General features: G+C 42.5%; 1 protein-coding gene across 2 annotated transcripts in view; it reads left to right on the top strand.

Annotated features, from left to right (window-relative positions):
• Positions 1-27,220, top strand: part of SEC23B (SEC23 homolog B, COPII coat complex component) — a 45,658-nt gene that overhangs the window by 11,988 nt on the left and 6,450 nt on the right. For both annotated transcript variants that reach the window (XM_058684780.1, XM_058684779.1), the window contains exons 7-19: positions 133-277; positions 673-831; positions 1,197-1,312; positions 4,644-4,767; positions 6,069-6,149; positions 10,990-11,079; positions 12,011-12,117; positions 13,548-13,701; positions 17,390-17,467; positions 20,535-20,696; positions 22,037-22,123; positions 24,779-24,934; positions 25,306-25,371. In XM_058684780.1, the coding sequence (XP_058540763.1) occupies positions 133-277; positions 673-831; positions 1,197-1,312; positions 4,644-4,767; positions 6,069-6,149; positions 10,990-11,079; positions 12,011-12,117; positions 13,548-13,701; positions 17,390-17,467; positions 20,535-20,696; positions 22,037-22,123; positions 24,779-24,934; positions 25,306-25,371 (1,525 nt within the window). The remainder of the gene's footprint in view (positions 1-132; positions 278-672; positions 832-1,196; positions 1,313-4,643; positions 4,768-6,068; positions 6,150-10,989; positions 11,080-12,010; positions 12,118-13,547; positions 13,702-17,389; positions 17,468-20,534; positions 20,697-22,036; positions 22,124-24,778; positions 24,935-25,305; positions 25,372-27,220) is intronic.

The raw sequence follows: 27,220 nt of genomic DNA, 5'->3' as shown, positions 1-27,220 counted from the left end.
TGAAAAAATAAAATTGTAAGTTTTTTCTACTGTGAGTAATTATTTTGCAGAGCTGTGACTGTGTGTCACCTAGAGCTAAAAACCAGAGTACTTATTAAACCAGGATTAATGTGTCCATTGAAAATCATGCAGATTTCTGCAGCCCATTCACAAGATTGACATGAACCTCACTGATCTCCTTGGGGAGCTGCAGAGGGACCCATGGCCTGTGACTCAGGGGAAGAGACCTTTGCGATCCACTGGTGTTGCTTTGTCCATTGCCGTTGGCCTGTTGGAGGTAACTCAGAATTTACCAGGGCACCTCAAGTTGTGTTTGCTAGCCTTGTTTTAAAATCATTTGTGACCTGAGTCAACTGACTTAGAAAGCACTTCAGTTGTTATTACTATCCACAATGAAGGAGCCCCGTGATGATTTGAAAATGTCAGAAGTTTGCATGAGAAACACGAGGCCATTAGGGCAATGGCAGGTGCTCACAGTGAATTAAAAAAAAGTGTATGAAGCCCTTAGGCTGGAAGACACGGCTGCTTCTGTGCATTGTCATCTGTGTTATTTTGTACTGTCAACAGTGTTCAGCACAGCTGATGAGAACTGTTTGGAGTATTCTTTAGAGAAATGGAAGCATACTTGGGGTGGGCGGTATGTTTCTAAAATATTGCCATTTACTGTTTTAGGGCACTTTTCCAAACACGGGAGCCAGGATTATGTTGTTTACTGGAGGTCCCCCCACCCAAGGGCCCGGCATGGTAGTTGGAGATGAACTAAAGGTTCCTATTCGTTCCTGGCATGATATTGAGAAAGATAATGCACGTTTCATGAAAAAGGCGACCAAGGTAGGTACTCTTGAACACAGGCTGTAATTCTGGTATCCTGGTGCTGGGTCTAGGTTGCTCTGGAGTGACAGCTGCTTTGCTGAGACCATGCTTTGTGGTCAGCAAGTTGATCTTGATGAGATGACCTTCCAGATACTGGCTGTTGTTAAATTATTGCCCCAGTTCTGAATCCTTACTTAAGAGTGGGTGGTGTTAAAACTGCTAAACGTGTTTTGAGATTGAAAACTATATGTTTGATTTAATTTGGATGTCATAAAGAAAACTATCTCCATTTTCCTAAGTTTGGTTACATCCCTTTGGTATAGTAAGGCATACCTAGTGAATGACTTTGCTCTTTCCTAAACATAATTTTTCTCTCTTCACAGCACTACGAGATGCTTGCCAACCGAACTGCTACAAATGGTCACTGCATTGATATTTACGCTTGTGCCCTTGATCAGACAGGACTTCTGGAGATGAAGTGTTGTGCAAATCTTACTGGGTATGTTGACAACAAATACCTGGGAAAGGCAAGTATGTGTGTTTTAAGGAAAGAGAAGTGAGTGGTGGAACTATAGGATGTGCGTGGCTGACTTAAATAAGCTTTCAGAAAGCTCCAGGCTGTGGTATCAGTGGCAAGGAGCATGATGGACACGGAGCACATGCTCAGCCTGAGGGTGCGTGGTGGGGCATGCTTAGAGCCTATGTCTGTATTGTGTGAACCGGTCATGGTGTAGAGCATAGTTCTCAGAGCGTGATGGGGCCTCGCCAGCAACCTTCAGGGCTCCCAGGGACTGAGTAGAAGTGCACTTCCTCAGGTCTCACCCCAGATTTCCTGAATCAGACTATGAGGCTGCAGCCCAATAGTCAGCTTTTACACGTTTACCAGGGGACTCTGGTGCACAGAAAGCCTGAGAACTGCTCATGTGCACCAATGATCTGAAGCTGGCTGCATGCTAGAATCTCCTGGGAACTTTAAAAACTACTCTTGGGGCGCCTGGGTGGCGCAGTCGGTTAAGCGTCCGACTTCAGCCAGGTCACGATCTCGCGGTCTGTGAGTTCGAGCCCCGCGTCAGGCTCTGGGCTGATGGCTCAGAGCCTGGAGCCTGCTTCCGATTCTGTGTCTCCCTCTCTCTCTGCCCCTCCCCTGTTCATGCTCTGTCTCTCTCTGTCCCAAAAATAAATAAAAAACGTTGAAAAAAAAAATTAAAAAAAAAAAACAAACTACTCTGGTTTTGAGTCTTGTCCCTCAGAAATTCTGATTTAATTAGCATGGGGTATGACCCAGGCATCAGCATTTCTTAAACTCTCCTGGGTGTTTCTAATGTGAAGCAGGGTTTAAGAACCACGGTGTGGACCCTTAGTGCTCAAAGTGTGGCTGAGCACAGGCAGTATCAGCCTCACATGAGAGCTTGCAAGAAATGTAATATCTTGAGCCATACCCTAGACCTTTTGTATCAAAACCTGCATTTGAATAAGTTTCCAGGTGATTTGCTCAGAGCAGTTTGAGAAGTACTGGCATACACCTGTGGCGTGTTTCTGAGATTCTGCATTTCTAACAAGCTCCCAGCAATGCTGCTGGTCTTCACTGAGCAAAGAAGGGGGACGTAGAAGGTTGAACTCATCACCGAAGCTGTCCCAGAGAGCAGCAGATTTATTAGGTGACCAGGTCCCAAATGACACTGACATAGCTATACCAGTGAACTGCATTTAGTAGGATGAATTCCTACTGGTATCCTCCAAGAGCTCTTATCTTAGAACATCCATCAAAAAGCTTTACTGTGACCATCCCGAGTTCATACGCCTGTGTGTGTGTGTGTGTACGCGCGCGCGCGTGTGTCTCCAGTGGAGAGGTACCATCACTTCCATCAGATTCTCAGCGAGGTCCTTGATTCCTGAATGACTTGGTGTTTAGGTCGTATAACCTCTTACACAAATATGGTATCAGGGAAACATGTTAGCAGTGACATTAGTCTCAGAGGTTTTAGTTGTGGCTCAAGGTGAGCCAACCATTTGGGAGGACTTCCAGCAAAGGCAAGGTAGGTAGGCTGTGTTACAGGAATTGATTGTCTTCAGAGAAGATCATAGTGCTTAGTTTCCTTGGTGCCAGGCACACCCAGATTATATCGTCTTCCATTCTGAGCATTTTCAGTTTAAAAGGGATGTACAGATGAGCTGGGGCAGTTCAAAGATGAGCAGTAAGAGTGGCGGAGAGTACTCGGAACTGTGTCATAATGAGAGCGATTAAAGGATCTAGAAAAGATACCACTGAAGACAGATGGGGCATAAGATCTATATTGAACAATCGACTGCCTCTCCTGCGGAGAGGGTATCAGATTTGTTTGTTACATGTGTGACCAAAGGGGAAAACTAGAACCAGTGTTGGAAGCTGCTGGGAAATACAATTTGAGCCAGTATGAAGACAGACCGTATTAACGGTCAGCACTGTTCGTGCCTGGAATGGACTACCTGTGGAGGGTGTGGCCTCCTATGCTGGAGGAGTTTAAGTCTAATAGGGGTAATAATAACCTGGCAGGGTTGTGTGAATCAGGATTAGGTTTGTGTGAGTGCAACAGAAGTAGACACTGGAAATAGGCAGCCAGGGCTGGGATATTAGTTTCATTATCCCTGGGGCTGAGGCCCTTCCTGTGCTGTTCCACCACCTTTCTGTGCTACCTGAGGTTTAGGATGGTAACCGGGCTCTTGCTGTGTTATAGCAGCAGGAAGGAGGAGGGGTCCAAGGAAGATATGTGTCTTCCCATGAGAAGGCCCTCCACAAATCACAAAGGCTACCTCCAACAAACAAAGCTGAGTTACACAGCCACATGCAAGGCAGGCTGGGAAATGTAGCCTTTTTTTTTTTTCCCAGGAAACCATGGATCCCATGGCTAAGGAGGGTGAGAAGGGTGGACTGTATAGGGCCAAAGAGCCATCTCTGTTCCTGGAGGGGTCAGGCACTCTGAGATAGCTGGACCAGATGATCTTGTGTCCTGCTCAATTCTGAAATCCTATTGGATGATCAATGACTAGATGCATAACTTGGCATCAGGTGGTGCTTATCTGCCCAAATACATGAACTGCTGAAATTTTGAATAGTATTTTCCTCTAACTTCAAGAAGGGATACATATAGGTATTCATACACTAGAGATAATTTACATACAGGCGAAGATTCAATGTTTTGAGGCAGTGAATTAACCTGAAAAGGATTTCCTGCAGCCTGGGTATTTCCCCTGTCAGAGGAGAGTAAATGAGGGGAGCTGGACACATTTCCTCAGTAGATGACCCATTAAACCTGTGGGTTTACCAATGAAGGGTTCTTCTGTTTTCTTCTTCTTTTGAAATAATTACGGATTCATAAGAAATTGCAAAAATATTACAGAGAGGTCTGTCCATGCTCTTCCATTTAGCAACTCCAGTGGTTGTGTCTTAAGTTGTGTCTTAATAGAAATATAGCACAGTATCACAACCAGGGATTGACATTGTGTGATAGAATGAACTATATCATAGAGTCTGCTTTGACTTTGAGTTTGTACAGGCACTCATTTTTGTAACATGTGGGGGTGTATAGTATGAGGTTGTATCATCTGTAGATTTGTGTGACCACCTCTGTGGGACAGATTTAGAACTGTTCTAAGGAGTCCTATCTTTGATATTTTGAAAATAGTGTCTTTCCTAAGTACAAGTTGAACTTGCTGTTTCCCATTTAAGTTAGTAGCACCTTCACAGACATGGGGTTTTTTTTCTTTCTTTAAATTACTGTTTGTGAACACCGTGGAAGCATCTGAGTGGCTTTCAGTCATCCTAAATGTTCACTTTCTTCTTTCTTTCCTAGAGGCCACATGGTGATGGGAGACTCTTTCAACACCTCTCTCTTCAAGCAGACTTTCCAGAGAATTTTTACTAAAGATTTCAACGGAGATTTTCGCATGGCGTTTGGTGCTACTTTGGAAGTGAAGGTATGATAACTTTCTAAAATTTTAACGGAAGAAGAGTGTTGTTACTTATTTAGTAGTCAGATTTGTAGAAGCCTCACCTTGCTGGACATAGACATCAAAAAGTAAATTAAAAGGTTCCCAGCAAAATAGTTGAACAAGGTATATTGATGCTATTACTGTGCTTCTTGAGGGTGACCTGTATATTTACTACTGTTTTATGCAAAGAGGTGTCTGATTCCCCTGCAGGCTCTGCTTGGCCCTGCTCTCGGACAGCAGGCCTGAGAAGTGGCGGCAAGCTGAGCACAGAGGCTGCCACGTGGTGTTGAGCTCCCCCTGGCCGTCGGTATGGGCCACCACATTCACAAAGCCATGTTTATATTTAGTGGCTGTCTGCAGACTAACCAGAGCGCTCAGAAATAGTGCAGTAGTGGGAGTTTGGGTCCTCCTTTTTCTTGTAGGGACTGAAAACCCTACACACTTCATTCTGAGTTGTTGAGAAAACATTAGAAGGGGCTGCTACGTGATACAATTGGGATTATTACTTTGAGAATTAGAGATAAACTTTAAATAATCTCAAATGTTTGAGTTGTTTTTTTTTTTTTTTTGAGCTGAAGAGAGGTAGACTTTAATGAATTGAGATTTAAAAATCTAAGTATGTTGGCCATGTAGTTATGTTGGAGTTCATGAATTAAGCACTTTATTTATTTATTTGCTTATTTATTTATTTTTTACATTTATTTTTGAGAGACAGAGAGAGACAGAGCACAAGCAGGGGAGGGGCAGAGAGAGAAGCAGACACAGAATCCGAAGCAGGCTCCAGGCTCCGAGCTGTCAGCACAGAGCCTGACACGGGGCTCGAACTCACAAACTGTGAGATCATGACCAGAGCTAAAGTCAGATGCTCAACCAACTAAGCCACCCAGGTGCCCCTTGAATTAAGCATTTTTAAAGCAACATACAACAGTATATCCACTGATCACAGATTATAAATAATTACGGCTAAGTACTTGGGATTGGAAAGAAATGAATTTTTGGCGGAATTATTTTCTTCTATGTGTACAATAATTTCAAAGGTGAAAAAGTTCAAAATGCTGCATCATCTTTGGAACAAAGTTAATGCAGTTTCTAAAGGAGGATTTTATTCGTTTTTATCCGATTACAGTGGTCACAGAAAAGTTTGTAAGAGAATAATCCACGTAGGATTTCTTCTCACTGGAATGATAATGCTACCATATTTTTCCTGTAAGTTTTAGCTGTGTCTTTCGTGAGAGGATGGCTCTCAATGAATTTTAACTTTATGCTGTCTTGTATTTCCATTTTAGACCTCTCGGGAGCTGAAAGTTGCAGGAGCCATTGGTCCTTGTGTGTCTCTGAATGTGAAAGGACCATGTGTGTCAGAAAATGTAAGGAAAACTCCATTGTTCTCACCCCCTCTGCCCCAGGATTTAATTCATTAGAAATGTCAGTGGGGCAACCTTATGTCACTTGTTGGGATGTGTCTGTGTCTGTGGTGAGGGGAGAAGGGCCAATTCTTTACTGATGACCACAACTCTGAGAGGTGGTGTCTTTTCTGTCTGTCCTTCCATCTATCTAAAGGGTCAGAGAGGAGAAAACTGAGGCTCGAGAGGTCAAGTATCTTGTTCTCTGGGTCAGAACTGATATGGAGGAGCTAGAGCCTAGGTTCCCCTAACCCCACTGTCCTTGTTTGGGTCTCTGTGACAATGAGCCACAAGGTGTTCTGTGTAGCAAGGCAGGCATTCAGCTGAAGCCTTCAGGGATAAAGCTTTGTGTGTTGCCTTAGAGGTGATACCTTTGTCTCACTTCTCAGAGACCATCTTGAGTTGGTTGGGCATGAATGACACTGTTGTACATGCAGACAGGTATGTTCTTTGGGTAACACATTTTGAGAATATGTGAACAAAGTTAAGTTAACCCACTAGATGGTGAGGTGGCTTTGCTGGTGGCTCACTTCCTCTGCTTATACTTTAGCTGCTAGGAGACAGACCGTTGGGTGCAGTGAGGCCCCTCCAGAGTGGTTCTGGGCTGGGATTGTCATAGTTACGTCCTTCCTTTGATGTCCTCTTCAGTGAGGACACGCTGGACTCTGTAGAGCCAGATGTGGATACAAGGGTGCACATTTACCCCTGCTATCTTATGGCCTGGACAAGGTACTTAATCACTCTGGGATTTAACGTCTTTATCTAGGAAGTGGAGATAGTAATAGTACCTGTTGGGAGGGCTAAATGAGTAAGTTCAGGTCAAACGTGCAGATCAGCCCCTGGCACAATGGAAGCCCACATAGATTTCATCTTTCTCATCCTCTTTTTTTTTTTTTTTAACATTTATTTTTGAGAGAGACAAAGCATGAGCAGGGGAGGGGCAGAGAGAGAGGGAGACACAGAATCCAAAGCAGGTTCCAGGCTCTGAGCTGTCAGCATGGAGCCCGGTGCAGGACTTGAACCCACAAATTGCAAGATCATGACCTGAGCCAAAGTCTGATGCTTAACCGACTGAGCCACCCAGGCGCCCCTTACGTCCTCACTTTTATCTTCATCATCAGTGAATATTCATTTAGTGACTACTTTGGTTTTGTTTTTTTTTTTTGTTTTTTGTTTCAAGTTTTTACTTAAATTCTAGTTAGTTAACATACAATGTACTATTGGTTTCAAGAGTAGAATTTAGTGATTCATCACTTAACACACAACACTCGGTGTTCATCACAGCAAGTGCCCTCCTTAACGCCCATCACCCATTTAGCCCATCCCCTGCCCACCTCCCTCCATCAACCTTCAGTTTGTTTTCTAAATTCCACCAATGAGTGAAATCATATGGTATTTGTCTTTCTCTGACAGACTTATTTTTGCTTAATATAATGCTTACTGACTACTTTGGTTAATGTTTTGTTGAAGTTGCCAGAGGCAAGGTGATTTGAGAGAATATTCCTATAATCCCCTGGGCGAGGCAGGTTGCTGCCCTAAAGCCCATCTGAGGAGTCACTCATTATCCCAGTGTATGAAAGGACTTATACCCCTAATTCCTGGGAGGGCTTTGGAAGGTTACCCTGTTCCAAAATATTTTCCATAGACTTAAAATCTCCTTAGAAGATAATTTTATGAATCAGTGGAAGCTGATTAGCTGTTCTAGGAACCGGTAGGAATTCAACGATGAGGTTTTGGGAAGGGGGTGGAGGATGCAAAGAGGGGGAGATAGAATTCAACATACAGAGAAGCTTAGGGAAGTGGGAAAGAGTCCTGTATACCCACCATTTACAGTCAGTAATTGTTAACATTTTGTCTTAATTCTGTCCTCTATTTTTGCAATATTTGCTCTATCTGATTATTATCTATTGGCCATATTTACTTTATCATACTTCTTCAGAACCTTTAAAAACAAGTTGCAGGTGTCATGACACTTACTCTTTTGGTGTGTATCTTCTAAAATTAAGGATGTTCTCCTACCATGACATATCAAACCTAAGAAAATGATAATTTGCTAATATCAGCTGTATTTAGTCATATTCTTTCCCTAATTTTTCTCTAAATGCCCTTCATAGCTGTTTCTTCCACACGCTAACCAGTATTGCATCTAGCATTATGTATCCTTAGTCTTTTTAAGTCTGGAATGGTCTTTCTGTTCTTTGAGGTTTTTTGCTTGTTTGATGACATCGATTTGTTGAAGAGACAGTGCCAAGTGCCCATCTCTTCTGCAATAGAGTACCACACATTCTCAGTGTATTTGATTGTTTCCTTGTGGTGGCCGTGAACTGGTTTCTGTCCTCTCTGTATTTTCTGTAAAGTGAAAGTTAGATTAGTGATTAGATTCAGGTTAGACCATTTTGTCCACCACAGTTCCTGGGTAATCTTATACCTCATGCGTGTTTCTTCAAGAACCACTTCTGTCTGGTCTTCTGTGTTAGTGGTGCTGAGTTACACAGTGTGGTGAAGGTGATGACTGCCCCACATCTTTCTGTTATAAGGGCACATTTCCTTTTAGTCGTTAGCAGTAAATCTGTTGAACGAGATTGTGGCAAAATGTGAATATCTTGCTTGCCAACAGCCTTTTACCTAATGGTTTTAACATCCATTGATTATCCTTACTTGAATCATTATGTTTCATTGGAGATTATCAAATAGTGATTTCCTAATTTTATCTTCATACTTACTCTGGTAAATGCAAGGTAAATGCTTACATACGGAATTTGTGTATTAGTGAGAAAATGTACTTCTGGGGCTCTGGAGGGTTTGTGGCCCACTCAGGCATTGGTGCTGATAGAAGAGGGAAGATTTTCTTTTTGTCTACCCATCTTGATTTCATTGGCTTGGGCCCTGCAAACAAGACTGGCAAAGGACAGGTTTCATAATAGAATAAGTTAATGCACACATTACACGTAAACACATTGCATGTATGTACTCAGTAGGGAGTAAATCAAAGGGATGGTTAGAATTTGGGATTATGTGGTATCTTAACAAAAGAACAGTAAATCTGTAGAAAAGTGATAAGATACAGGAAAGGCACTTTGAGCCTCTAGGGCTGGCACAGTGTGGAAGGTAGATAGATGGAGGGAGCTAATGGAAGAGAAGGAGGGTTGGTCTTAGCATGTTTCTTGTATAGATTCGTCTTATGCCCTCTCTGGGCTGATAAGCATCTAGAGTTGTCTTTGATGATTGATAATCATCCTGCCCTTAGTAGGTGGAGGGCAGAGAGTTTTCTTATGTCTGTTTTTTCAAACTACCTTCAGCTTAAAATAACCCTTATGTCAGAGTGGTGTATTTTGCAGTGGCATACTCTGAATCCCTCGAATTGAAACTTTAAGTTTCACATATTAAAACTTGAGTTGTGGTATGGGAAGATTCGGGAGAAAGGATTAGCAAGCCAAGAAAGGGAGGCATGCAATCTTCTTTTGCTTCTTTGCCATATTCCCTCGGTGTGGCCCTTCACTTTCCAACAGATGTTCCCTGCTTCTATTAGAAAAGGCCACTAAAAGGGAAGGTGACATGTACAAATCCATCCATCTCACCAGCTTGCTTTGGAAATACTGATGAAACAGAGCCCTCTCTTCTCTCTACCTTAGAGCTGCTCTGTGATTTCACCTAAGAATGTTCCCTTCACCCTCTGACTGTCTCCTTCCTGAGATTGCTGGTTCTTTGGCCAGGTACAAAGACTCCTGGCATAGCTTTGTAGAGGCCACAGTGGTATCGGCTCTACTTACCTAACAGTGTACCATCTGGGTGCAGTGTACAATTCAGAGTCATACAAAAGAAATATGACCCTCTTGATGCATACTCATGTTACTTCCTAAAAAGCACAGTATTCTGGGGGTGCCTGGGTGGCTCACATGGTTAAGTGTCCAATTCTTGATTTTGGCTCAGGTCATGAGGGATCAAGCCCCACGTCAGGCTCTGTACCAACAGCACAGAGCCTGCTTGGGATTCTCTCTCTTCCTCTCTCTCTGCCCCTCTCCTGCTTGTTCTCTCTCTCATAAATAAACTTAAAAAAAAAAAACAAAACTTGGCATCTACTATTCTGCATTTTGATGAAGTATGTTAAAACATATATTTACTGAATGATAAGAATGTATGTTGCAGAATCTAGTGATCTTGGTTGACAATTCCAGGTATTTTTGACACCTGCAGCCTTTTCTTGTAGATGTCCTGATTAAAACAGCAACACTCTTCACATTTCAGTGAACTTCATTTATCATTGGGAGTCCTTCAGCTAGTCAATAAAAAGCAGGCTTCATACCACTAAAATCTAAATTCTCTTACAAAGATTTATATGTAGTTTTTGCATAAAGGAACTGGATTCAAAATTAATAATTAATAGTTAATATCCTGTAACTATTTCTTGTTCTAATAATAATGGTGAAACTTTCGAGCTAACTTTCAAGATAATTCTAACTGTGGCTTCTTTCAGCTAACTTCAGTGTTACATACTCTGTGTGTGTGTGTGTGTGTGTGTGTGTGTGTGTGTGTGTGTGTGTGTGTAGAGGGAGAAAGAGCTATCTTGGTGATATAATGGAAATTGGTCCAAGTTCTAATATAAAAAGCTTAATTTTAGAGGCCTGTAATAAATCTTAAACTTTATTCTGGCTTATTATTGTACTTTTTTTTAGTTAAATTTAAATTTTCATTTGGAATGAAATCTTTCAAGTAGCCTACCATTCTTAGAGTCCGTATTTGTCATCAGCAGTTAACCACAGGAGTAGCTTTTTGTTTTTATTTTTAATTCCTCTTCTTACCCCAGGAGCTTGGTGTTGGTGGCACGAGTCAGTGGAAAATCTGTGGCATGGATCCCACATCTACACTTGGCATCTACTTTGAAGTAGTCAATCAAGTGAGTTGGATTTCTTCATGAGTATTCATGTCTCTTGGTGTTGTGTTTTCTGGTTTATTTATTTTGAGAGAGTATGTGGGGGGGGTGGGGAGGGGCAGAGAGAGAGGAATCCCAAGCATGCTCTGCACTGTCAGCACAGAGCCCAACATGGGGCTTGATCTCACCAACTGTGAGATCATGACCTAAGCTGTAATTGAGTTGGACACTTAGCTGACTGAGCCACCTAGGAATCCCTGTGTGTTCTGATTTATTACAGACTGGTGGCCTCTAGCTTCTTTCTCTGAAGACTGATGTTTCTTTGGGCTTGTGTTTGCCTGACATCTGTCTGGCACGACCCTTTTTTTCCTTTCAGGGTTTGGTCAGAGTCAGACAGCAGATTGCTTTCATCACTTAAATTGTTGAACTGATAAGTTCATCAGAAGGGGAATAGCTTTTACCAGCCATCATAATGTTGGTGAATTTCTGAGTATGTCAGTTTTTCCCCATTATTTTATTTAGAAAAATTCAAATGTACAGAAAAATGAAAAGAATTGCAGAGTGAATACCTGTACAATTACAGGTATCCTCACCCACCACTTAGATTCTATAGTTCTATAGTTCCCGTTTTACCTTATTTTACTTTGCTTTAAGACAAATTCCTGTCGTGTCTTTCATCCCTAAACACTTCAGCATGCATATCAGTAACTTGAGTTTAATATTTACTTGAATTTGGTTGGGTTTTTTTTTTTTGTTTTTGTTTTTGGTTTTTTTTTGAGGTAAAAGCTGTGTACAGTGACATGCCCAGATTTTAAATGTACCGTTCAGAGTGCGTCGAGAACCTTACTGTCACCACTGTGTTAGTTGTTTTAGGAAGAGCACAGTGGGCTCTGTGACCATGTGTGTTTGAGTCATGCCTGTAACAGTAACCAGGTGTGTGGCCTATCATCTGCAGCACAACGCCCCGATCCCCCAAGGAGGCAGAGGCGCCATCCAGTTTGTCACTCAGTATCAACACTCCAGCACCCAGAGGCGCATCCGCGTGACCACCATTGCCCGAAAGTGAGCATCCTGGTTTCCTTTCTGTGGAACCACCAGTGCTTTTCTTTTGAAGAGATCATTTAACATCTGTTAGTTTATCTTAATAGTTCCATTGAATGGTTCTCACCAGTCTCACAGACTCATTTGATTAGAGAAGGAGGAGGAGGAAGAGATATTGCGGGCTAACCTAGTTAGGCCTGCAGACACTTGCCTAGAAGAATCCTCTTTCAGTAGGAATAAATTCATTAAAAATTAATTTTCATTTAATGACCCGTAAATACATCCTCCTTGTAAAAGATTCAAGCAGCTCATAACTGTATAAAGAATGGGTCTCTGCCCACTCTCCCCAGAGGTGAAATGCTATTACTACACCGGTATTTATCTTCACAGTCCCGTTTCTGTGCAGTTGTGTCGTGTGTGTGTATTAATGGACAGATGGCTTCTTATATTAGTATACTTAAAAACTTTTCTCAATAATGTATCAAGGACGTCTTCCACGTCAACACATATGACCTCCTCACTGGTTGTAATGGCTGCACAGCATTGCATGGTTTGAATGGGATGTACCACTCCTCTCTTCAAGGAATTTCAGGTCCTACCTTCCTTCCAACAGTGCTGCATTCATGGGTTTAGGTCTTTGTGTATATGAGTATTTCTTTCCAGCCCCTTCATAGAAGTAGAATTTTGTATCCTGTAAAACTGTCCTAAGAAGTTAATTTGTATTCTCCCTAATACTCTAAGGAGAGTCCTGTATTCTCATTAATAATTAATATTATTGATCTCTAACATGCTAATATAGAGCAGTTTGCCACTTTTATATGTATTTTAAAATACATATTTATTAATTTTTCACATGTTTATTAATGGGTTGAGCACTTTTGATGTTTACTGGCCATATATATTTCTTTTGTGATAGCCTTTGCCCATTTTGTAAAACCTGTTTCTTTTTCTTGTTCATTAATTTACAGGGACTCTATGTATTCTGGATATGATTATTGTTTGTTGTTCATATCTGTTCCTGGTCTGTCTATTGTCTTTCAATTTTGTTCATAATGTCTTTATTTGTTTAGAAAACTTTTGTATACATGCTAATTCTTTCTACCATGGGTATGATGCTGGAAAGTCATCTTGTATATTTGTAAACATATAGATTTTTGCAAGATTGACCTAGAGTAAGGAACTGGAGACTTAGGCACCTTTTGGGTATCTACTTTCATGATAACTTATGGCACATTGGGAAGTTCTGCGTAATTTTTCCTCTGTACTTACATCCTTCAGAGATCACATGAGGGCAAATGAGAATGTATGTAAAACTCCTGTGATTCCTTACTGAGTTCTAATCTATGTTGCCTTAGATGAAGTAACAGGACTTAGGTTTCTTTATCTTAACGGAAAGCTGGCTTTCTGGTCTCTCCTGAATATAAGCATGGCACTAATTCTGGAATTGTCAGTTGGGCAGATGCACAAAGCCAGCTCAGGCACATAGAAGCAGCATTTGACCAGGAGGCTGCAGCAGTCTTGATGGCTCGGCTGGGGGTGTTCCGTGCAGAGTCAGAGGAAGGGCCTGATGTGCTCCGGTGGCTAGACCGACAGCTCATTCGACTGGTAAGTTGGGCACCGTGGCACCAGGTTCAGTCTTAGTCTCTGCTCTACATTGAGAAAAGAAAGCTGATGCTTAAACCTGTCATTTCATACAGTTAGTCAACAAGAATTTTCTGTTGCTTACCTTAAGCCAAACACATTTACAAGTACCTTTTCCCCTCAAGGGCTTACATTATAGTTGGGAAGGAATGACATGCATGCACAGGACATTTGGCGAAAGATGCAAATCTGTGTACCCAAAGAGTTGATTTAGATGAGTCCCTGTGGAAGCTGTAGTTCTATTTTTTCCCTCCAGGTGTGGGTGATATTTTTCAGCAGTAGGTGTCTGTGGCCCATTGAATGTAGAAATGCCTCATGTGTTGTTCTGGGTCTAATCAGGATAAATCACACAGAATTTAAGCAGGGAAAGTTTTACTTAAAAATTACTGTCACAGGGCACCTGGGTAGCTCAGTCAGTTGAGTGTCCAATCCTTGATTTTGGCTGAGGTCATGATCTCAGGGTCATGAGACTGATTCCCACATCGGGCTCCACACAGCACGTGGAGCCTGTTTGAGAGTCTCTGTCTCCCTCTCTCTCTGCCCTTCCCCTGCTCGTGCATATGCACACTCACTCTCTCTCTTAAAAAAAAAAAAAAAAAAAAAAAAAAAAGATTGGGGCACCTGGGTGGCTCAGTTTGTTAAGTGATGTACTCTTGATTTCAGCTCAGGTCATGATCTCATGGTTCATGGGTTCAAGCCCCACATTGGGCTCTTTGCTGACAGCGCAGAGCCTGCTTGGGATTCTCTCTCTCCCTCTCTCTCTGCCCCTCCCCTGCTCTCTCTCTCTCTCTCTCTCTCTCTCTCTCAAAATAAATAAATAAAACTTAAATGAGTTTCATTGATGAGCAAACAATATAAGAAAATTAAAAAAAGACTCACGACAGAGGCTTTGAATAATGAGGGATTGGCTAGTAGTAAGAAGCAAAGAGCAGTCTAAAGAATATAGGAAGAGCAAATGTGTAGCAGCCATTACTTCTAGGCTCAGGTAGATCCCCCAGGGAAGGACCCTCTACTTCCCAGGGCTGATCTAGGTAGGAGGGCACAGCCTTGGCTCACTGAGTCTCTCTTGGCAAGGAAGTTGCCCTAGTGTCATGGCAGAGGAGCTTGACAGAAATTCACCCTCTGGAATTGGATGATGAAAGTCTACCCTTGGGGTGCCAAGGAAAACTCTTCATAAGGAAGTGTCTCACCAGAGGCACACGGGGTATACAGAGGTAGCTGCTGGCTCCAAGAGCTCAGCACTGGGGAAGCCACAGGCACTCCGGCTGAGTGAGCATCCTGGAACCCTGAAACATCCTTGCCTCCAGCACACTCTACTGACAGCTTAACATCATGACAACTGGCACAGGAAAAATATTCAAAGGGCCCAAGCCCTTTTCACAACAGGCAAGAGTAAATTTGGAGCTACAAAGCAGTAAGTCGGTAATTGACATAGGCTTACTGTTATGGAAATTCACAGCACGGATTCATGATCAAACACCTATTTAACTTTATTCAGATGTGTGTGTGCCCTTGCTGTCCCATGGAACCATTTTTTCAGGGAATGTCAACATTTGAAACAATTTGAAAATTGAGCAGAAGGTCCGGGTAGTTGGCAAGGTGAGCCTTGGGGAAAGGGGAAAGTGAGCTTTGAATCAGGTTTTCTTAAAACGAGCAGGGTAACAGATGAGAAGTCAGGGCCAAGCATGGACAAGCCTGTGGGACATAGCTGTGCATTTCAGCTTTTGCTGGGGACCTGGAGAGACCTCATGAGCCCAGGTTGTACGTTGGGGAAAAGCAGTGAAAGTGCTGCTTAATTGTAGAATGCTTCATTTTATTTATGATTTTTTTAATATATATTTTTTTACTTTAGAGAGTGAGCAGGGGAGAGGAGCAAAGGGGGAAAGAGAGAGAGAGAGAGAGAGAGAGAGAGAGAGAGAGAGACAGAATCTTAAGCAGGCTCCACGCTTAGCACAGAGCCCAGTGCAGGGCTTGATCTCACAATCCTGGGATTGCAACCTGAGCCAAAATCGAGAGTTGGACGCTCAACCAATGAGCTACCCAGGCACCTCTATGAATTTATTTTAATTTTTATTATTGAAGTGTGGTTGACATACAATGTAATTTTGGGTTCAGGTGCACTACATAGTGATTCAACAATTCTGTTGGATGCCTTGATTTTAAAGTGAAGTCACTGCCTTAATGTTGCGGGTAGATTCCTAAGCAGGGGAGTGCCATGAGCATGATGCTTGTGTTTACATCTACCATTACCATGTGAGATAAACTACAGGGTGAAAGGCTGCTGTTATGGAGACCAGTGGAGGATTCTGGAGGTTCAAAGGAGCTGAGACTAGAGTGTGGTAGGACAGTTAGAGGGTAGGGAAAGTTTGGAATCAGGATGTATGTCGAAAGAAAAATTGATAAAATACGGTCACACTATTTATGGAATCAAAAACCAAAAAATCGACATTGACTTAGGTTTCAAGTGTGGGTGACTGTAAGGATGAGGGAGGGGTAGAAGGGGTGGAAAATTTTTTTTTAATGTTTATATTTATTTTTGAGATAGAGACAGCACTAGCAGAGGAGGGACAGAGAGAGAGAGAGGGAGACACAGAATCTGAAGCAGGCTCTAGGCTCTGAGGTGTCAGCAGAGAGCCTGATGCGTGGCTCGAACTCATCAACCTTGAGATCATGACCTGAGCCAAAGTCAGACACTCAACTGACTGCGCCACCCAAGCGCCCTCCCCCCCAATTTTTTTTTTAGTGTACTAAATAGTTCGATTGATTTTACACATGAACTTGTGAAAATACGTCCGAGGGAAGCCATCCTGCATTTGGGTGCCCCTAACAGGCAGCACTAGATGTCGGGGTGGATTTAGATGACATCAGTCTGTTACTTATAGCTGAAGTAGTGAGGATGGGAGCAAGGGCCAAGGACTAGCCTCCAAAGAACCCACAGTTAGGAGGTAGGGAGATGAGGGGCCATGGAACAAGCCAGAGAAGGATCAGTTGGGGAGAATGAGAAATAAGAAAGTGCTGTGTTAGCAACTGGAGGAGAATTTCACGAGGTTTGGGGGAGCCACTTGGCCTGTGCTACTGGGGAGTCCAGGAAGGTGAGAGCCATACAAGGTCATCAGACTTGGTAGGAGAGGTAACTGTCAGAGATAATCTTTCCTTCAGTGGTGGAAGGTCCAGTTCTCTAGTGGCCAGAAGAGAGGTGCAAAACAAAGAGGAAATAAAGGCTGGAAGAGAAAATATTGTTCAGAAATTTGCCTTTGAAAAAAGGAAGAAAATTGAGGTGTAGAGTGATGCAACATCAAAGCTTATCTATTATTGCCAGTTTTTGGTGCACTTTGGGTTTTTTCCTATGGGAGAGGGCCCGAGAGAGTGCCTCAAGCCTCTGACCGGTCCAGGTAATCCTCTGGCAGCATTGCTTGGGAGCCCTGGGAGCTGGTGAGAAATGCAGGACGTCTCCACATCTGCCGAATCAGAATCTGTGTTTAACAACACCCTGTTGCTGGGTTGGCCCGACCATGCTTGGGAAGTGCTGGTCTGGGACTCTAAGTCAGAATTGAAATTGGAACATAGCTGTCCTACTGCAGGCATTTTTCCAGGTGACACTAACTTGGCTTTTCTCTCTCTTTTTTTCTTTTTTGCTGTTCCCTTTCAACAGTGTCAGAAATTTGGACAGTATAACAAAGAAGACCCCACTTCTTTTAGGTTATCAGATTCCTTCTCTCTGTATCCTCAGGTAAGTAATAGGTGTTTTTTAAGTAACTGTAGAAGAATAAATTGTGATCGAAATAAAATACGCTGCAAAAAAATTTTTTTTTTTACTCAGGCTCCGCACTGAGATTCTCTTTCTCTCTCCTCCAGTTGTGTGTGTGCTCGCTCGCTCGCTCTCTCTCAAAAAAAAAATTTTTTTTTTTGGAAATAAGACTCACTGCTCTCAGGCTAAAGTGAAGACTCTGTGTTTTGAGACTGTGTCTATAGGTGATGAAGGTTATTCTGTTCAGTTCTCTGTGTGTGAGACCGTGTTTCAACCCTACGGAAGACACAATGACATATGCAGGAAGAAGAGATGTATGTAAACCTCCATGAAAAGGCAAAACAGGGTCGTTGCTGAAGGCCACAACAAAACCTTTTAATTCGAATCAGTGCTGGGTAGACAGCTTTCTCAGCAGCAAATCAAGAAAATGGAGCACATGTGAAGACGAGTATAACAAAATGGGACCAGAAATAATGACAAATATTTAATGATAAGTCTGTAGTGACTCTGCTACATTATACCCAGGAAACAGCAGTAATAACAGCTCCTGTAAATAACTGCACTGTGCCCGAACCAGGCACTTGGGAGCCGTTGGACAGGGAAAGGAGGGAGAGAAGTGGGCAGAGCTTGAAGCCGCTGTCAGGGATCTGTGTATTTACCCTTTCTGAACCCCCATCCTCATCTGTAAATGAGGAAACTAGAGCTTGGCCCTGCAGGTGCTGTGAGGATGCTAGGCCGAGGTGGATGGAGTGTTCACCTCAGGGCCAGGTGCTCTCTAAGTGCTTGTTGGTGGGTGTGAGCCCGCTCCACAGCTGGGGCCCAGGACTCTCAGGTGGCCTCTTTGCAGTTCAGCTTTCCCTGAACCAGAAGCAATCCCAACCCAACCCTTCCCTTCCCTTCCCTTCCCTTCCCTTCCCTTCCCTTCCCTTCCCTTCCCTTCCCTTCCCTTCCCTTCCCTTCCCTTCCCCTCCCTTTCCCTCCCCTCCTCTCCCCTCCCCTCCCCTCCCCTCCCCTCCCCTCCCCTCCCCTCCCCTCCCCTTCCCTTCCCTTCCCTTCCCTCCCCTCCCCTTCCTTCCCCTTCCTTTCCCTCCCCTCCCCTCCCTTTCCCTCCCCTTCCTTTCCCTCCCCTCCCCTCCCTTTCCCTCCCCTTCCTTTCCCCTCCCCTCTTTCCCCTCCCCTCTTTCCCCTCCCCTCTTTCCCCTCCCCTCTTTCCCCTCCCCTCCCCTTCCTTCCCCTCCCCTTCCCTCCCCTTCCTTACCCTCCCCTCCCCTTCCATCATTTTCTTAAGAATTAGTAGAGAGTAGAAAACTTCCATTTTTTAATAAATTTGTGAGCACTTATATATGCACATAGGTGTTATTCTTTCAATTACTCAATTTGGAAAGTGGTCACAGGTTTCAGTTGTGAACTTGTACAGCTTGGACTCTCAGGATTAGAAGGGAACCTTAGAGATCACTTCACTTGACCCCCGGCCCAGGGCAGGGTTCCGTGGTCCCTAACACGTGGGCCTCTACCCTGTGCTGGAACAGCTGAGGCTGTACAGTGTTGTGGAAGGAGCCCTGGACCTGCCAGAGTCAGAGTGGAGTTCTGGCACTGGTTCTGCTGCTGCCAATTCTGGGTGAGGTCCTGAACCCCCTCCTCAGAAGGATGTTGATACCTCCTCAGAAGGAAGGAGTGGGTCTGGAGAAGTGGTTTGCAATCTCTTTGAAGCCGTGGAATCCTTTTTTCGAGAGGACCCCCTTAAAAGACAGCACGTAAAGCAGATAGACTTGCAGCTGCTTTGGTTGTGCCCACACACCACCCTCACCCACTGGGTGCTGCCACAGCACCCTCCCCCCCCCCCCCCCCCAACCCGTACCCTAAGGATCTGCTAGGACTGAAGAGCACAGTTTGAAAACCACTGAATGAGGTGGTTTCCAAGATTCCTCCAGTTGTGGCATCTAGGTTAGAAGTCAAGCCCAGTCTTTGGAACCCGATGCCTGGAATAGAGTGGCTCTGCCCCTCAGTGCGAGTGGCCATGGGCAAGTTGCCTATCCCATAGTTTGCTCACCCGTAAACTAGGGAAGGTAAGAGAACCTACTTCGTGGGCTTATTGGAAAGATGAAATCATTTTTGTCAGCTGCTTTGTGCCTTGCACATGAGATACATTGAATATCAGCCATGATTATTAGGAATCTATGATTCAATATTTGGAATTTCAGGAAACTTTATACTTCTCAGTATAGCTCGTTCTGGCACCTCATTAGATTGAGCTAAAACTCTGCCGTCCACCTTCTGATCCTCATGGTAAAGAGCGTAACTCTCCAGCCTCATCTCTTGTCCTTCCCTCTCTCTTATAACTTCTCTCTCCTATACCCCTCACTCCATCCTGAGTCCTGAGCTCTCCACCTACTTAACTGCTGCTGCAGCTGGAGTCCCCTTCCTCTGGCCTCCTCATGCACGACTTTCAGACCCCAGTGGCTTGGGAAATCTGCTGCCCCTCCATTCCCACCCCATCCTACTAGTACTTTCTTGTATTGTGCTCACAATTTTTGACTGTGGCTTCCCTGAGTGTGCCTTTTCCCCTGCACTGTGGCCTCTCTAGACATTCTGTCTTGCAACCTGGCCCAGTGACTTCAGAAATAAATGCTGCTTTGCCTTTTCCTTTACATGTGGAAGCGTTGACATACCCACAGGGTCCCTCCCCCTTTCTCAAGAATAATGTTCATTTCTAATTGAGGTGAAAAACACGTAACATAAAATATACCATCTTAACGATTTTTAAGTGTGTAGTTCAGTAGTTTCAAGTATATTCACATTGTTATGCAACAGATTTCCAGAACTTTTTTATCCTGCAAAACTGAAACTCTGTACTTATTAAACAGATTCCCATTTCCCTGTTCCCCCAATCCTTGGTAATACCATGTACTTTCTGTTCACATGAACCCAGAAGCCTTGTCTTAAAGTCTGGCTTCTCTTTCAGAGATCAAAGGCAAGTCCACTATCTGGGGTTTCTAAGAAAGTTACAGCTGTATGCATTTACCTTTTTTTTTTTTTTTTGTAAATGCAGTTCATGTTCCATCTTAGAAGATCTCCATTTCTCCAAGTGTTTAACAACAGTCCTGACGAGTCATCGTATTACAGACACCATTTTGCCCGACAGGACCTAACTCAGTCCCTCATCATGATCCAGCCCATTCTGTACTCCTACTCGTTCCACGGGCCACCAGAGGTGAGGTTTTACGTGAATGCTTTTCTCAGAGTTGGAATCACCTAGTATGGGTTGTTTCTTTTCTAGCACATTTACTCTTAGAACAAAGCTATAAAAAAAGAAAACTTTGAGTCTTAGTAGTAATTTAACATTATTTCTGAGTATTAAAAAATACACATAGAAAAAAGTCACAGGGCATACAAAGAAAGCTATTATCTGTGGAAGGCAGGATTACATGTTAAAAAAAATACGTAGGTATTTTTTTTCCAATGTGTTCATATACTTTGACCCAGTAAATCTATGTCTTGTGCCTGAAGGAAATCCTTCTAAATACAGAAAAAGCTTTGTTCAAAGAAATTGTCAAATGAACTGTTATGATAGATTAGAAAACAATCCACGTGTTTAATAGTAGGAAAATAAGTAATCTAAGAAATGTTTACAAAGTTTATGTAATGTGATAAAATATTAAAGTGTTACATGAAGGGGCTCCTGGCTAGCTCAGTCAGTAGAAAATGTGACCCTTTATCTCAAGGTCATGAATTTGAGCTCTGTGTTGGGCATAGAAATTATTTAAAAATGTAAAAAGGGGGGAAAAAAAACAAGAAAAAAATACAAGTATCACATTTAATAATTTAAAAAAGGGTGGGCATCAGACTGGCTCAGTCAGAAGAGCATCTGACTCTTGATCTTGAGGTCATGAGTTCAAGCCTCTTATTGGGTTTAGAGGTTACTAAAAGATATATGTTAAAGAAAAAAAACTTAAAAAAGTTACATGAAAAAATAGAAACTTTTATAAATTATATTTTTCAGCATATGAAAATTAAATAATGTGAAAATAAATTACAAACGCTTGTTGTACTTGAGTACAAATTTTCTAATTTTCCTTAATGAGTATGTTACTTTTATTCCTGAAATAGAAATCATAATAAAATGTATTTTGTAGTAAACTTTTAAAACTTGTATTAAAAGCTGGTTTTTTTTCATATAGGCAATCACTGTTCTCAGTCATCTACAGCAGTAGATTTGAGAGACTATGTCTCTGATGTGTTTCTGACACAAAACTGAGAATGTTTGGAATTAATTCTGGTTGCTGGAGCAAAAGATGTTCTTAATCTCTCTTCCCAGTTGATGAGGGATTATTTGGAGCCTGTTTCTTCTACAAAATTGATACTTCGAATTGCTGAGTCAGGGAGCAGAAAGGAGTTTCCTTAAAGATGAGAAAAAATGGGGAGAATCACCCTGCCAGGTGCCATTTGTAAGCAGCCTTGTAGCTGTGAAATGGACACCCCAGGTGTGGGGTTGGAGTGGTTGCCATGTGGGAACAGGGAAGACCAACGCTGTCCCTCTCCCTTTTTCTTCAGCCAGTACTCTTGGACAGCAGCAGCATTCTAGCTGACAGAATTTTGCTGATGGATACTTTCTTCCAAATCGTCATTTACCTTGGTGAGGTAAGAAGATGTTAATTTCTTTCCTTACTATTGTTTTGGCTTTCTTTTTATTAATTTAGGTTTCAGTGACATTTGAAATAATTCAGGCTTAAAAGACCCACTGTTTATTATAATGAGTATAGCAGTTTTCATTCTATTGAATAAAATATTTCTTCAAGTCCCTGAGGGGTATTTGTATGTTTGGTAATTTTTAATTTTATTTGCTCTAAGTAAATCTCAGGTGGTCCTTTTAAATCACTATAACTTACTGCTTTTTGAGTTGTCAGGCAAGGTCACTTTACTTTTCCTCAGTCAGCTTTTCACTCACACTGCTATCCTTTCGGAGTTATGTTAGAGTCATTAATAAACAATAAGTTTGGGACCAAAGTTTTTCTTTGATGAAATAACACTGGGGGCAGCTGGCAGGCTCAGTGGGTAGAGCATGTGTCTCTTGATCTTGGGGTTGCGAGTTTGAGCCCTAAATTGTGTGTGGAGATTACTTAAAATCTTTAAAAAAAAAAAAAAAAAGTGGCATGCTGATCCTTCCACTGGGTCTGTGGAGCCCAAGGATGACTGTAGATGGCTTTCAGGGGAGTCTCTTTCTTTCTCAACGGGATTTCCTGAGAAAATGAATGGCTCCTCTGAAGAAAATCCTTTCACTGAGCATTATGTTCATTGACATATTTTTTTCCTTCTACTGTCCATTCTTTACCTTCAATAAATTGTTTTGGTGTTTGACATGACTTCCTAGTGTCTTTACATTAGATGTAATTTCAGATGTCCTGCAGTTATACGTTGTGTTTCAGAATTCCTGTAGTAACTTCAATGATTAGTTTCTTGATTTTAATATGCATAATTTTATGGTGTTCAGCTTTTTTTAGCATATTAATGCTCACTCTGCTGGCCGCTTGCCCACAGACACTAGGTTTCAGTAATGGTCCTAGACCCAGGGCCATTGGGTGACCAACTGCTGCTCCCACTGGTCCTACAGAAGCAGTAATCATGACTAGGTTTCTAGCCTTCAGCTCTCCCCTTACAGATGTTTCTGACCACAACCCCTGTCCTGTCCATTCATATGTTTATTGAGCACCTTCTGTTGCATGCAAGTGATGGGTTCTAAAGACGAAGATAATGACATAGGTCTCACTCTCCAAAAGCCCCAAGTCTGCTGGTTGTGGGTGTTCTGATTAACTCTTGGACCCAAACCAGCTTATGGGCATTTCCTTTATGCCAGCAGTCAGTCAGAAATTAAGACCTGGAAGGGGCACCTGTGGGTATGTTGGTTAAGCATCTGACTCTTGATCTCGAATCAGGTCATGATCTCATGGTTTGTGAGATCAGGCCCTGAATCGGGCTCTGTGCTGACTGTGCAGTCTGCTTGGGATTCTCTCTCTCTCTTCTCTGCCCCTCCCCTGCACTTGTTTGAACTCTCGCTCACACGCGCACTTTATAAATACATACATAACATACATACATACATACATACATACATACATACATACATACATACAATTAAGACCTGGAAAATGTTATTGGAAACTCTGAGAAGAAGGGAGAACAGGCTGCAGAAGGAAGCATCTAAAGAGAATCCTCTCCCTGATAATCAGACTAACAGTTTTGTTTTTAAAACCTATTGGTCACTTGTTACGTCCTCTTACTCCATTTCCCCTCTCACTGTTTTCTTTTTTAAAATGTCCCCTAAATAACATGTGAAAGCACTTCAGATTATTTTAAAGATATATTAGTCAGCAAATATTTCTTGATTTCCTGTGTGCACAAGGCATTTTCTAGAGCATTGTTCTTGGGGATACAAGAGGGTGAGACACAGTGTTAGCTGAGGTGGGGGGATAGGTTTTACCTTCCGCATCATAGTATATTGCCTTCTACTAGCCTAATGAACACCTACACTGTGATTCTTGCAGCTTTTTTCTCTCCAGTCAAGAGTGTCCCAACTCAGAGCCCAGGGGAGGTGGGGTGAGTCTGTGTGACACTAAGCACTGGACGAGGGTGTAGAGGTGTGCCCCTAGTCACAAGAAGGGCGAACAGATTCTACATAGGAAGCCAACAGATCCCTTTCCCTACCAGCTGGAAGGACATGAGAGGCTGAACCGAGTGATGGCACTGGGAATGGAAAGGAAGGGTGGCTCTTTGGGACAGCGGTTCCCTGGGTGTTTTTAGCTAGTTGGTATGTACAGTTAGAAGGGAAAGAGGTAAGAGGTGCCTGGGTGGCTCAGTTGGTTAAGTGTCCCACTTCAGCTCAGGTCATAATCTCACAATTCATGAGTTCGAGCCCCACATCAGGCTCTCTGCTGTCTGTGCACAGCCCACTTCAGATCTTCTGTCTCCCTCTCTCTCTGTCCGACCCCTGCTCGCTCGCTTGCATATTCTCTCTCTCTCTCTCTCTCTCTCTCTCAAAAATATTAAAAAGAAAAGGAAGAGGTGTGACTGATGGCTGTGACATTTCTGGGAGAACTGTGTAGGTGGGGGTGTTCTGTCTGCACCTCTTTGCTTACTCCTACTTACACTACCCAGCTCCCCTCTGCGACTTGTCATTCTTGATGTAAGACTTTCTTAGGGGAAACAAGTTCTAGGTGGTAGTGGGAATGTCAAGAGTGTCAAGGAAAACTATTGTTTTGGTGTTTCCACGATGGTTTTGGTTGGTTTGTTTTGGTGCAGACCATAGCCCAGTGGCGTAAAGCTGGGTACCAGGACATGCCTGAGTATGAAAACTTCAAGCACCTTCTGCAGGCACCACTGGATGATGCTCAAGAGATTCTGCAGGCGCGCTTTCCAATGCCACGTTACATTAACACGGAGCACGGAGGCAGCCAGGTGAGTGAGTTGAATTCCAGCTCTCATGGTTGGTTTCCTGATGTATTTTCATGGCTATAAATCCAATGGTGTAACTAATATTTTATGTGGTGACATAAATTGACATTCAGCCAAACTTCAAATATGACTTTTTAAATGAGTGGTAAAAACACATTAACATAAAAGTAGAGGGTTGCCAAAATAAAACACATATCTCATGTTTTAAGAACCCTAATAAATGGGGAGTCATTGGCTTACATTAAAGAAATCGGTTCCTATGTAGTAGAAAAATGCTAATTTAACAAAAGAAATGTTGTAAACACTTTTTTTTTTTTTACTATTACACTAATATTAATGCCATTGTAATCTTTAAATGTCTTCCTTTTTTAAAGGCCCGATTCCTTTTGTCCAAAGTGAACCCATCTCAGACACACAATAACCTGTACGCTTGGGGACAGGTAAGAAATTGTCAGGTATCTAGGGGAGGAGGCCAGGCTCTTGTTGAAAAACTTGTTACCAAATAGATCTCTTTGGCCTTAGAGACAGAATTCACTCAGGTATTTTGCTGGGGGGTGGGGGTGGGGTGGAAACTTTGAATACCGTAGCTGGGGTGGGAGGGGACACTGGTGTGGATCTCCTGCAGTACACAGCATAATATGACAGATTCAGCCAGAGGACAGAACTCTGTAGCATGACCTGCATTTGGCTGTCCTCATAGACGCAACAATATCGCCCTCAGCCTTCTCCCCCCTCATCCCTCTCCCAAGGGTGCAGGGCAAAAACATCTACTCCTGCTCCCCACTGGTTCTGCCTCCTCACTTGTCAGCCTCTGATTCCTTCTTTATCTAATTATTCCCAACATTTGTGTCTCTCTCAAGTCTTTTCTTTCACTCTGTTTTCTTACGCTTTTTAAAGTTAAACTTTCTTTTGAGGTAATTGTGAATTTAATTGTAAATTTACAAGCAGTTGTGAGAAATAATGTGGACAGATTCCCTGTGCTCTTTACCTCGTGTCCCGCAGTGGGAACATCTTGTACAACCATAATGCGGTATCATGGCCGGGATACTGATGTAGATGTGGTCCAGATACACACTTCCATCACCACAGAGATCTCTCATTTGGCTTTTTATATTCACTCTCACTTCCCTCGCCTCCACCTGGCTACTGCTGCTGGTTTCTCCACCTCTGTGATTTTGTCATCAAGAAGGTTATGTATGTGAAATCACATGTTACATAACCTTTGAGGACTGGCTTTTTCCCTTCAGCATGATTATCTAAAGATTCATCCAGGTTGTTGCATGTGTCAATAATTTGTTCCTTTTTACTTGCCAAGTGGTATTCCCAGATGTACTGGTGTAGAGATGTACTGTAGTTGCTTAATCATTCACCCGTTGAAGGACATCTGGGTTCACAGTTGCTGGCCGTTAGGAATAAAGCTGCTGTAAATATTCACGTATGGGTTTCTTATGAACACAAATCTTCCTTTCTCTGAGATAAATGCCCTGGAGTATATTTGTTCCGTTGTACGGTAGTCATGTGGTTAGTCTAAGAAGCTGTAGCAATGTGTGAGTGATCCAGTTTCTGTGCATCCTTGTCAACATTTGGTATTGTCATCATTTTGATTTTAGTTATTCCAATAGGTGTGTAGTGGTATAACATTGTGGTTTTCAATTACATTTTCTCAGGGCGCCTGGGTGGCTCAGTTGGTTGGGTGTCAGACTTTGACTCCGGTCATGATCTCACGGTTCATGTGTTCAAGCCCCACATCTAGTTGGCTACTGTTAGTGCACAGCCCACCTCAGATCCTCTGTCTCTCTCTCTTTCTCAGGTAAACATTTAAGTGAATAAAATAAATTACATTTTCTTGATGGCTAATGATGCTGAGCATCTTCTCATGTACTTTTCCACTTACCTATTTTCTTCAATGAAATCTTTCTTTTATCTATCTTATAATTGGATTATTTGGCTTTTTTGTTGTTGAGTTTTAAGTTCTTTATGTGCTCTATGTGCTAGCCTTTTGTTGAATATGTGGTTTGTAAATATTTTCTCTCACTTGTTGCTATATCCTTTTCACAGGGTCTTTTGCAGAGCAAAAGTGGTTTTTAGGAAGTTCACTTTTATCAATGTTTCCTTTTATGGATTGTGTTTTTGGTGCCAAGTCTGAGAACTCTTTGCCTAGCCCTAGATCCCAAAGATGTCCCGTGTTTGTTTGCCTGATTTTACATTTACCTTTCAGTCTGTGATCCATTTGAATAATTTTTTTTTTATTAAAAAGAATTTTTTTTAAACGTGTATTTATTTTTGAGA

The sequence above is a fragment of the Neofelis nebulosa genome, chromosome 9, assembly GCF_028018385.1.
Source record: "Neofelis nebulosa isolate mNeoNeb1 chromosome 9, mNeoNeb1.pri, whole genome shotgun sequence".
Lineage (NCBI taxonomy): Eukaryota > Metazoa > Chordata > Mammalia > Carnivora > Felidae > Neofelis > Neofelis nebulosa.
The sequence above is the reverse complement of the archived record's forward strand: the minus strand, read 5'-3'. Positions and strand labels throughout refer to the sequence as shown.